We start from the raw sequence: 10,929 nt of genomic DNA, 5'->3' as shown, positions 1-10,929 counted from the left end.
ATCGCCCATAGACACTTCCTAGGGCACATCCGAACCGTCCCTTGGCCATCAGGACCGTCTAAGGACCCGGAGTCTGCGGTTGCCTAGAAACGGCCGCTAGCCATCCTCCTGGGTTTAACCTACCGCCTCCGACTTCCCCGAGAGTATTTCCGGTTCCGGCTGTGGGCTGCAGAAGACATGGCGGCATCTGCGTCGGCAACGGCAGGGGAAGAGGACTGGTAACTTTGGGGACCTGGGCTTTGGCTGACCGACTGGATCCGGTCCGGCTACTAGCGGCTGCAGGGAACTGTCCGTATGGCGGGCGTGTAGGGCGGGACGAGGGATGAGGGATGGCAGAGACGCTGACATTTCACCCTAAAAGAGTTCTGGACTGGGGAGCGGGTGGGTGGAGGGGCGCTGATCTGACCGAAAGGAGACCGCATCTGCGCCGGCCTGGCCAGTTCGGGCCACGCCTTATCTAGTTAGATCTCGTCTTCTCCGGCTTTATCGTGTCCCATTCTCTCCTTCTGAGGTAGATTTGCTCAGGGTCCCGGGGGATGCCTGCTTATCAGTTCTCTTCTCTCCCTTTTACTTCCCGGAATCGATGTCCTCCAGTTCCCGTCCCCCTTTCCCCTTGGATCAGTCTGTTTCCGTTGAGGCTTTTCTCAACCTTCCCCCTCCCCGACAGCATTAATGAGGACTGTTGTCTGAATAAAGCTTTACATCTCACAAAAAGCTCTCCTAGTCCTTCTCTCAAGCATTCTTAACAAGAGATCACAACCTGGAAGGACTCTAGGATTTGGAAATAGATAAATGTGGGTTCACTTAATATTTTATTAGCTGTGATGCTGACCAGGCCACATAGCTTCTGTGTGTCAGTATCAGCTGTAAAAAAAAAAAAAAAAAGTGGGTGTGGCAATACCTCATAGAATAGTTGAGAGGATTACAGATGGATTTGTAACATACATAAGCCTCCTTTTCATTAATAACTCTGAGGTGTAGGTACCTGCAGAGACTAGGTAGGGTCTGAAGAGGTAAAATGATTTGCCAAAAGGTACATATGATTAGGAATCCAAGTTGTCTGACTCTAAATCTCATGTTCTTAGTATCAGGACATTCTACAATCCCACCCATCCCCCCACCTTTTTTTGTCACCACCTTATCACCATCCCATCTCATATCCAGGGCCGAAGTCACAGGTTGGGTGGGTGAAGTATTGAAGGGCCTCATGTGACAGCTTCACCTCAGTGTTCCTTTGGTTCAGGGAGCCTAACCAGTGCTGGCCTTTACTGAGACCATCCAGACTTGTGGTTTTCAACCTGTTCAAGGGGACTTTAAGATTCAGAGGAGACACTTTGTGTTATGGAGAGGGCGTGATTGCACAGCTAGCCCGTGGTGCTCCAGACTCTGACGCTTATGTCAACCAGAACTCCCCTGTTATCTTTGTGATCTATTTTATATTTTGAGGTGTCTGCCTAAGACTTAAAGTTTTGAGAACCACTATATATAATCTATATATACACACGTACACAGATATATGTACATATACATATGTATATGTAAGTACATATATATGTGTGTCATGCTAGGGCAGCCCTGCTCCTGGTGAAGAAGGAACAATATAACTATGAGAAAGCAAACCAAGCATGTTATCTTTCCGTGTATTTGGGTAGACCTGTGGACTCAAGACAGTCACTCATCTTCCATGTCATTACAGCTACTGCTTCTGTGATTAAACGTGTGTCCTCTGATTTATATCAGGACCACTGGATCCTGACTTGGACAGGCTGATCTAGATCAACCAGACAGCAAGGGTCAGAAATACATCAGATATTGACTACATCCTTCCTGCTTTTCTTTTAAGGGAGAAAGTTAAACAAATAGGAAAAAAGATATAAACTAGCTACTATGGCTAAAATACTGTAACCAAATTAGATTTCATCACTATAACCCTGGAGAGTAGGTGGTATTATCTATATATGGTGGACAAGGTAATTCAGGCTTATAGATATAAGTAAGTACTCAGATCACATAGCTGGTAAGTGATTGGTACCTATTACTGAATCTGAGGCTAATGGTTCTACCACTACAACACAGCCTTTATACCACACATAGATCTGTTCTGTTCAGATTGGTATCTCCTTTGAGAAGGTTTACCGTGCCTGGTATTGGCAGTGTGTATACACACTGGAATCCACAAATGGTGGTATAGGGAAAGTCAGGAGTGATATTGGTAAACTTAATGCTAATCAATGAACATCATATTTCTGGATCAGAGAGATGGCCACTAAGGAACAGCTAACAGTGCAATGAAACTTATACAGGGTGTCAGGAAACCTAGCTCTAGACCCGTTTCTGCCCCTGTTAATCCCTGAGATTTGGGCTAGTCATTTTCATCCTCTTGGGAATCCATTTTCTCATCTGATGGCAGAAATGATCTCTAAAATTCTTGACTCCCATGCTTCCTCCCTGGCTACTTGACTACTTAAGGAAACACGTGTCCCTCATTTTTATGGAGATTAGCAAGAGAACACACTCAGGCAGAATGCCATTTTTCTGCAAAGCCTTACTAGCTTTAATAGGGAGAGCTAAAATGGTGAGTCAATCTCCCCCTTCTCTCTAGGGTCCTTCCTTCGGAAGTTGAAGTGTTAGAGTCTATCTATCTGGATGAACTACAGGTGGTTAAAGGAAATGGCAGGTACGTATTCACCTAGAGGTGGGCGGGAGTCCCCTTAGTAATAAGAGAATTCCATGCAGTATCTGTGAGCCTTGATTTAGAGATAATATTTCTGTCTGTAGACAGAATTATTCCTTTAATTCCCCCAAAAGAAAGAGTCCAATACTTACTTCATCTGCTCGCTTGACTGTCTCACCCCCACCCTCCCCAGCCCTCAAGTCCCCGCCCAGTCACATCCCAGGTCTCCACTCCATCCACCTGCAGATCGTCACCATGGGAGATCTACATCACCCTAAACCCTGCCACTGCAGAAGACCAGGATTCACAGTATGTCTGCTTCACTCTGGTGCTTCAGGTCCCAACACAGGTGAGGCCTCTACTTCATGGCAGAGGAAGAGGAGAGGCCTTGGAGTACAGTGCTTCACAGTAACTTGATTATTTTCTCCCTCTAGTATCCGTATGAGGTGCCAGAGATCTCTATCCGTAACCCCCGAGGACTCTCAGATGAACAGATCCACAAGTAAGTGAGGCTGGTCAGAGCAGGGAGTACTTGGGATACAGCTCAGTGAGGTGAGGGAAGTGGGCAGGCCTGATGTATGCTTTGTGCTTTTCCTCCAGGATCTCACAGGCGCTGAGCCACGTGGCTAAGGCTGGGCTAGGTACTGCCATGCTCTATGAACTTATCGAGGTAAGAGGTGTGCTAGCCTGGGGAAATGTCTTCCCTTCCAGCTAGAGCAGTTTCTCCCAAGGGACGCTATGAGCCTAGAATCTTAAATACATCTGGAGACATTCATTTAGTTCTTGTTCGGGTAAGGCCTAAACTGATCCAGGAAGATGAGACTTTCTTATGTTTCAAAAATCTCCCCAAAAGACAATTCTGTAGCTTCCCCAAGTTGCCTGTTCCAGCATCTTGACAGAAAATTACTTGTCCTCCTTAACGTGGATTTGTCTTGCTTCAGTTTGAGTGCATTTCTTGTTCTCCCGGCTCTGGCAACTGAAAGTAGCAAGAGATACGGATCTTGCCTAGAGGGTCTAGCCATGAATGAACATTTAAAGACTAGTCTGCCATTGGAGCTGACTAGAAAAGGTCATGGTTCTTTTACTCAAAGAGTTTCTGCCTAGTGAAGGAAACAACCCACATGAAACAACACCTAGAGCTACAGGTTCATGTACATAGATGACTTTTTTGTTTTGAGATCACAAACACAAATAGTCTTGTTTTTCCATTGAGTTTTCAAGAAAAATGTTCAGAAAAGGTCAAAGGTGGATGGCCTGGAGTCTGAGTGGGCATAGACCACTGTAGCACTCCTGAGTCAGGCCTCCATGATGCAGCTTTGAACTTTGTGGAATTCCAGAGTATTAGCTATTCCAACAGCAGCACAAATGCATATTTCACAGCTCAACCTGATGCCTTTTGAATTCTCTGTCCATTTCGGGTGTCCATGCCTTCACTTCCTTTCTAAAAGGTGACTCCAGAACAGGCTCATTGGGGAGGTGATACTCAAAGAGGGATAACCAAGAAAAGTCCTCCCAAAACGTTTCAATTGAACTTTTTTTTCTCATTTAAGGTATATTTTCATCTCCAAGATGTATTAAAGGTGACTTACTGAGTCAAAAAACAATTAAATTGGATTTTGCAGCTGGACAGATTTGGGGGGAGGGGCAGAGATGTGGAGGAGGAAAGATTCCAAGCCAAGGAAGCATCACCAAGACAGAAATACATGAACACAAGACAAACTGGCTCAGTGGGAGACTGGCCAGCCAGTCACTCCTGGGAGTAATAGACAAGCTTTGCTCACAGTTCTGGCCCATGCATCCCTGTTTGATCAGTGTCCTCTCTCCGCTCAGAAAGGGAAGGAGATTCTCACAGATAACAATATCCCCCATGGCCAGTGCGTCATCTGCCTCTATGGTTTCCAGGTGAGTTTCCCTCCTGGGACCTGGGGTCTGCTTGGGACGGGCAGTGGAGGGCTCGGGAGAGAGATTTGACTTAGTGCCCTCCCTCTAGGAGAAGGAGGCCTTTACCAAAACACCCTGTTACCACTATTTCCACTGCCACTGCCTGGCTCGGTACATCCAGCACATGGAGCATGAGCTGCAGGCTCAAGGACGGGAGCAGGAACAGGAACGGCAGCACGCCGCAGCCAAACAGGTCAACCCGTGGTCCCTGCTCACTTGACACCACCAATTCTCAGCCTCTTCCTTCCCTCCAGTCCAGTGCCTTCTTAGCCTTTCCAGGCTCATATTACCTTTGAGACTAATGAAGGCTTACCTCTGTCCAGGGTAAAGGGCATCCTTATATACATGTAATCTTATTGCATGCGGTTTCAGAAGGTTCCAGATCTCTCACTAGGCAGCCCCTACTCTGTCCCACCTCACTGCTGAACGGGTGTGCCTGTGCCCTTCCGTCCCAGCCCTCTGCAGATGTGGCTGGCCGACTGCGTTAGACAGCTGGCGAGCACTGGGCTGGGAAGCAGAGGTGTGATATCTCCTCTCTTTTCAGAAGGCTGTTGGTGTGCAGTGTCCAGTGTGCAGAGAACCCCTCGTGTATGATCTTGCCTCACTGAAAGCAGCCCCTGAACCCCAACAGCCCATGGTGAGGGAACTCTCTGCTAGTCTGAGCCAAGAATAATGTTATTTTCAAGGAGGGAGGAATGGCATCTTGTCTGCCTTGAATGGGATCTCTGGAATTGGGCTCAAGCTTCCTAGGCCATCTCTGCAGAGCTATGGCCCCCACTGGGAGCCCAAAGCTTTGCTCAGCAGTCCAAATCTAAAGGATAAAACCAAGAACCTTGTGCAGATCTCTTGAGGCAGTCCTGGAAGGGCAGGGGTTTCGAGTCTGCCTTCTCCTGTTTATTTACTCCCTGCCATTCTGCTCCCTTCTCTCCAGGAGCTGTACCAGCCTGATGCAGAGAGCTTGCGCCAGCAAGAAGAACGCAAAAGGCTCTACCAGAGACAGCAGGAGAGAGGGGGCATCATTGACCTTGAGGCTGAGCGTAACCGGTACTTCATCAGCCTCCAGCAGGTGAGGGAAGGGTTTCCTTCTTCTCCCCTAATGACACCAACCTTCCTACCAACACCCCTCTGCCCTGGCCCTCAGGTGAGCTTTGTTCTACCGCGGGGAGGTGATAAGCTGATGGCGTTTGGCTCAGACAGTGGTGAGGGGCCTGCAGTTTCCTGCTTTGAGGAGCTGCATCTCCTTCACTGCATCTGCTCACTTCTTTCTAGCCTCCTGCCCCTTTGGAACCTGAGTCAGCTGTGGATGCCTCTAGAGGATCCCACCCACCCGGTGCCCTTGCCACAGAACCACCCACCTCATCAGCTGCTCAAACCACCCTATCGGCTCCTCTGCCTGTGGCCTCCCAGTACACATGTGAGAAGATTCCAGGGGCTGGGCCAAATCAGCAAAAGCTGGGCGAGACCCAGAAAGCTATGTTAGATCCCCCCCGGGCCAGTCGAGGCCCCTGGAGACAGCCCGAATGGAAGCACCTAAAGGGAGGGGAGTGCAGTGCCCTCAAAGGCACCAGTGACACCCAGGAACTGCCACCTCCTGAGGGGCCCCTCAAGGAGCCCATGGACCTAAAGACAGAGCCTCGTAATCAAGGGGTTGAGGGTCTTCCCCAAGAGAAGGGGCCTGGCAACTGGCAGGGTCCCCCACCCCGCAGGACTCGGGACTGTGCCCGCTGGGAGCGCTCCAAGGGTCGGACACCAGCTTCTTCCTACCCCCGCCTGCCTCGGGGTCGAGGAGCCTACCGGCCTGGTACTCGAAGGGAGCCCCTGAGCCTCGAATCTGAGGATGGTTCCTAGCAGTACTATGGGGGGACAGGGAAGTGGGGGTGGAGCGGGCAATAAAGAGATTTGGCCTTGTTTGGCTTTCCTTACTGAATAGTGCCTAACCTGTGAAGTATGGCTTTCTTTCTAAAGTCCTAGCAAAACTGGAGGATGGCAGAGCAGCCCCCACTTTGCTCTCAAGTGTGTTCTCCCAAGAGATTTGGGTCTAGGTAAAGAGGGGTCTGACATCTCAGTCAGCATAATGGGTTTCAAGGAAAACTAGTGGGTGCCAACATTTAAGCAGACGCAGGACACCCTGCCACATAACCCACTGTGCATATGCCCACAGCTGTGTGTCTAATTTGAATACATTCAGGTGGAGGATGGTACTTTCCTGTTTACTAGTGTCTCTTCTCCCTCCTTTCTCTTAGGTGGGCTGTGCTCCCAGTATTTGCGTATGTGGACATCTGATTGCCTCTGTAGGCATCTGCATTACAGCCTCTGCTTTTCACTCAAGTACCAATACAGGGAGGTAGGAAGGGAGATCAGAGACCAGAGTAGAATGGCAGGTGTTTATTGGGGAAAGTTGAGCACAGCCTGGTTGTCACCTCTTCAGAGACTCAGCATTATGAATTGCCCCTGCAGGGTCATTTTTATATAGCATGAAGTAGCCCTGCACCTGGGCAGGACTGATCTGAGTTGTAGCTTGAAGGACACGGTCTGCAAAGGTCTTGGCCAGGGAAGGTGCTTCCCCTGGATAGAACCTCTGGAACATCTGGGTCAGCTGCCAGTGTGAGCAGTGGCCCACATACTCCTTCAGGTCTACTCGCCCAGGGCGTATCAGGGCAGGGTCGAGCCTAAGAGGAGAAGGCAGCAAAAGCAGAGTCACGAGCAGCAGTACTACTGGCACCCCAAAAATGATGGTCCCTCTGAACCTCCTGATCCTCCCAAGGTACTGGGGGGGTGGGGTCTTGCCTCACAGTCTGAGAGTACTTCACTCCTTACCTGTCAACGTGGTTGGTGGTCATGAACACGATGCGTGCCTCAGTGGAAGCCACACCATCCAAGGCGTTGAGCAGTCCACTGAAGGTGAGACGACCTAGACCTTGGTACTTCACAGGGTCTGGAGGAAGGCAGAGAGAAAGAAGCATGGGTGGCCATAGCTCTACTTAAAATCAGCATCCCTTTCTCCTCCCCACCCATGTCCCTCTACTTATCAGTGCCTTTTGTGGGCTCTTGTTGCTAACCCAGGCATCCTCCATCAGCTCTCTGGATTTCTACTTTTTTCCGCTGTTCCTCATTTGGAAACATTCCCCCTTCCCTCGACCCCTCCCACTTACTCTCCGCAGCCAGGTCTCGACTGAGAAAGGCAGCATCCACATCCTCCAGGAGCACCAAGCTCTGCTGTGGGGCCACGCTCAGCAGGTGGTTGAGCCGGTCATCAGAGAGGCTGGAGTCTGTGAGGCTCAGCAGGCAGATGCTGTGCTGCAGTTCCCCAGCCAGGGCTGTGCTATGGAGGAGGGATGACAGGTAATCAGCAACCTGGGAACCGGCCTTGTGCCCAACTGCTTGTTCACTGTACTAGTTGGGTCTCAGAGGCCTAACGCTTCCACCACCCACCCTAATGTTCCACATGTCTCCTGTTTATCCCAATCCCTATTCCCCACGTTTCTTTCCCTTTCCAACACCATTGGCCCAGTTTTCTTCCAGTTTGAGGGTTTGAGAAGTTTGACTCTACTCACATGAAACTGCTCTTTCCGCAACCAGGGGGCCCATAAAGCAGGTAGCCACGTCTGTAGGGAATGCCTAGGAATACAGCCAGGATGATCATCAAGACCTAAAATGAATCATGCATTCTGTCCCAGATGTCCACATTGATTCCCAGTCCTGCTCCCTGGAGGCCTGATGACCTTGGCATTGGAAAAAGTCATTCCCGTAGGTAACTTTTCATTCCTCTTCATCTATGGGAATTAGGCTAGAGCTTTATATTCACCCCACCTGGCCACAGAGACCAGCCTGTTTCCTCCTGCTCTGATACCACATCAAAAACAGCCTGGCCAAGACCCCTGCTGTTTCTCACCTCTGTCAGTGTACCACTTGGGGTTGTCGATGAATTCCTGGATGTCTCTGACAATTCGGTCAGCCAGACCCTGTTCTAGAACCACAGAACTCAGTGGACGCCGGCGACGTGGATAGCCAAAGGGACGCCATTCAGAACCCACAGCTGTGTACATCACTGTCTTCCCTTCCTCCTGCTGCAAGGCTAGCTCTCGAGCTGGGAGTAGGGAGATGAAACAAAGCCAATGATTCTTTTTGACATGCAACATGGCAGAGCTGTGCCAAAACAGCTTCCCCCAGCTCCCTGCTCCTATGGGCTCAGATCCTCCTCCACCTCCTCTCCAAGATTCTCTTCTTTTGATGTCAGATACCCCATCCCTGCAACTCCCCTCCCCCATAAAGGCTGCCTGTGCCATCCCACACCTTCCTCCAGGATGTTGAAGAAAACCTTTCGGTCAGTGCCCAGAGCCGTGAAGGTGACAGACTCCCAAGGAGTTCCCGTCTGCAGGTCTATCATCTGCATCTCTCGGCTCCGAACCACTCGGATCCATTTCCCTTGATACCTGAATAAGAATGGTCAAAATGAGGTGAATGAACGGGTCAAACCCACCTCCCCTCATTCTCCTTTTCTACTCTCAGAGCCCTCCCTGGCTCCCATCCTTACCAAATAAAGTGGTTTCCAGGGCTGGGGACAAATTCAAACTTGGTGGAGATGCGGCCACTCTCATGCTGAAGGTATGAAGTCTCCACACTGAGATGCTGAGTACGGGTACTGTGGCGGGTGAGCCAGCTAAGCAACCAGGCATAGCTTCGGTCTCGAGCAGGGACTTCCAATGTGATCATGTAATGGCGCCGGAAGGCCACCAGGCCCAGTTGGAGGCCCTTCCGAGCCAGGGCCAGGGCTGTGCCCACACCCACCAGCCCAAATCCAGCCCCAAAGTAGGGATTGTCCTTCAGGGCCAGAACAAAGTCTGAGAGAGGCATCTTGAAAGGAAAACACTGAACATTATAGGCCTTGAGGCATTTTCAAAACCTGGGGATGGGAGCAGTGGAGATGGGATAAAGCACAAGATTACTTTAGAAACTGTACTCCGAAATTCCTCCCCTACCTGCCCCCTCCCTCCTACAGAAGCTGAGAGCAGGAAGGACAGGTCAGCAACACAGTGTGCTTTACTATCCTCCCTTTATGGGGTAGGGCTGATGTTGGAATGCAGGGGATGGGACTCCGGACAACTCATCCCATTTCATCTTTCATTATCCTGTTCATACCTGTTTCTGCCAGACAACTATGTCTGGAGATTTCTTAAACCTGAGAGAACAATGTAACCGCCTTCACATCAGCATAGTGGGTGGGCAAAATTATTTTTTGTGGTCGCTGGGACCGGCTGAGATAGAAAGCTGCCCACTGTCCAGAGTTAGCAGGGGATGAAGAAGCTACTCTCTTCTGTCAGTAACCCCATGCCTTGTTAACATGAGTCATGTCCTTCACATATCCTCTACATGCACACTTCTTGATGTCCTGTTTAGCCCTTTATTACCTGCCACCTAAACTATGTCTTCAAAGTTAATTTTGGTTCTTGGAGTGGCATCTTAGTGGGTCTCTACCTCTTGCTTCACCAAAGTGCTCTACAGGGGTCCAGATCTTTCTTCATAAAGATCTGCTTCAATCCAATCACTTTCCCTACTCCAACAACTCCAGTGGCTGGCTCTCAACAGGGCCTTTAGTTAGGTTAAAAAAAATCCTCTGCTTCCACAACAGGGCACCCATCTACCTTTAATGGCTTAGCTCCTCATACTGTCTGTTGAACAAATATGCAAACACCTCCCTCTTCCTTGCTCAGGCATTTCTCTTGACTCTGATCAGAATGCTTATTCTAATTTATTCCCTCCATTCTCTCCAACCGAAGTCCTACCTATCTCCTACTTCCACCGTGGAGATTTTCCCAAATTCCACCCTCCAAAAAATGTGACCAGGCCTGATTCCAGGCTGTAAGATCCCGAGGGGTAGGAGGTGAAATCGTTCGCAGCACAACTCCCTCGCCCTCTGCCACTTTGCTCTACGACTAGCACGCAGGGTGGTAAACTGACAGCAGTGACCTCCGCTGAGGCTAAATAGGATCCAGAATTTCAAATTTTTCTATCCATGGAAGGCCACAGACAAAGTTCTTCCCGCTCCCGGTCTTTGTTGGATGCCCAGAACCCCTCCCGAACCCCCTCCACAACCCAGCTCGCGCCTCCAGCATCGTGCTTCGGAGTAATCTGTCACTCCGCCCCCTTACCTCCATGACTCTCTGGCCCTCCCTCTCGATGGTTTCACCCTTCCGCTCTTGAGGGAAGCGCCACTCGGCCCTGCCCCGAGTCCTTTCATCTACTTCCCGCCACACCCACCAAGAAGTCCATGCCACTCTGCTCCACAACTCTCAATGGTACTCCTTGGGCTTCGC

The 10,929-nt window shown here is 50.0% G+C and overlaps 2 protein-coding genes across 4 annotated transcripts; one reads left to right on the top strand and one right to left on the bottom strand.

Moving 5' to 3' along the window:
* Nucleotides 1-86: 86 nt before the first annotated feature.
* Nucleotides 87-6,542, top strand: RNF25 (ring finger protein 25). 3 transcript variants are annotated; one of them, XM_010988338.3, is made up of 10 exons: nt 87-218; nt 2,603-2,677; nt 2,921-3,023; nt 3,109-3,176; nt 3,275-3,344; nt 4,505-4,576; nt 4,665-4,808; nt 5,163-5,252; nt 5,547-5,681; nt 5,885-6,542. In XM_010988338.3, the coding sequence occupies exons 1-10, from the start codon at nt 178-180 to the stop codon at nt 6,461-6,463; spliced, it is 1,377 nt and encodes a 458-aa protein (XP_010986640.1). In that variant the 5' UTR covers nt 87-177; the 3' UTR covers nt 6,464-6,542. The 3 variants fall into 3 exon arrangements, with proteins under 3 accessions (XP_010986640.1, XP_010986639.1, XP_031308047.1); XM_010988337.3 differs by having other exon boundaries at nt 139-218; nt 5,160-5,252; XM_031452187.2 differs by lacking the exon at nt 5,163-5,252 and having other exon boundaries at nt 139-218.
* A 443-nt stretch (nt 6,543-6,985) lies between these two features.
* Nucleotides 6,986-10,877, bottom strand: LOC105096086 (mitochondrial chaperone BCS1). Its single transcript, XM_010988332.3, has 8 exons — nt 10,765-10,877; nt 9,150-9,518; nt 8,909-9,048; nt 8,508-8,702; nt 8,170-8,233; nt 7,768-7,937; nt 7,433-7,550; nt 6,986-7,284 (listed from the first exon to the last, which is right to left on the bottom strand). The coding sequence occupies exons 2-8, from the start codon at nt 9,467-9,469 to the stop codon at nt 7,032-7,034; spliced, it is 1,260 nt and encodes a 419-aa protein (XP_010986634.1). The 5' UTR covers nt 9,470-9,518; nt 10,765-10,877; the 3' UTR covers nt 6,986-7,031.
* Between the last annotated feature and the right edge of the window lie 52 nt (nt 10,878-10,929).

The sequence above is a fragment of the Camelus dromedarius genome, chromosome 4, assembly GCF_036321535.1.
Source record: "Camelus dromedarius isolate mCamDro1 chromosome 4, mCamDro1.pat, whole genome shotgun sequence".
NCBI classification, from domain to species: Eukaryota; Metazoa; Chordata; class Mammalia; order Artiodactyla; family Camelidae; genus Camelus; species Camelus dromedarius.
Note: the sequence above shows the minus strand (reverse complement) of the source record. Positions and strands in the feature narration are given on the sequence as shown.

Excerpts from the sequence above, each read along its gene's own strand:
- LOC105096086 (XM_010988332.3), bottom strand. The coding sequence starts at position 9,469 with ATGCCTCTCTCAGACTTTGTTCTGGCCCTGAAGGACAATCCCTACTTT. Across the intron at positions 9,049-9,149 it reads CCTGGAAACCACTTTATTTG|GTATCAAGGGAAATGGATCC; the intron begins GTAAGGATGGGA and ends ATTCTTATTCAG. Across the intron at positions 7,938-8,169 it reads TGCGGAAAGAGCAGTTTCAT|CACAGCCCTGGCTGGGGAAC; the intron begins GTGAGTAGAGTC and ends CCTCCTCCATAG.
- RNF25 (XM_010988337.3), top strand. The coding sequence starts at position 178 with ATGGCGGCATCTGCGTCGGCAACGGCAGGGGAAGAGGACTG. Across the intron at positions 3,024-3,108 it reads TGCTTCAGGTCCCAACACAG|TATCCGTATGAGGTGCCAGA; the intron begins GTGAGGCCTCTA and ends TTCTCCCTCTAG. Across the intron at positions 4,809-5,159 it reads AGCACGCCGCAGCCAAACAG|AAGGCTGTTGGTGTGCAGTG; the intron begins GTCAACCCGTGG and ends CTCTCTTTTCAG.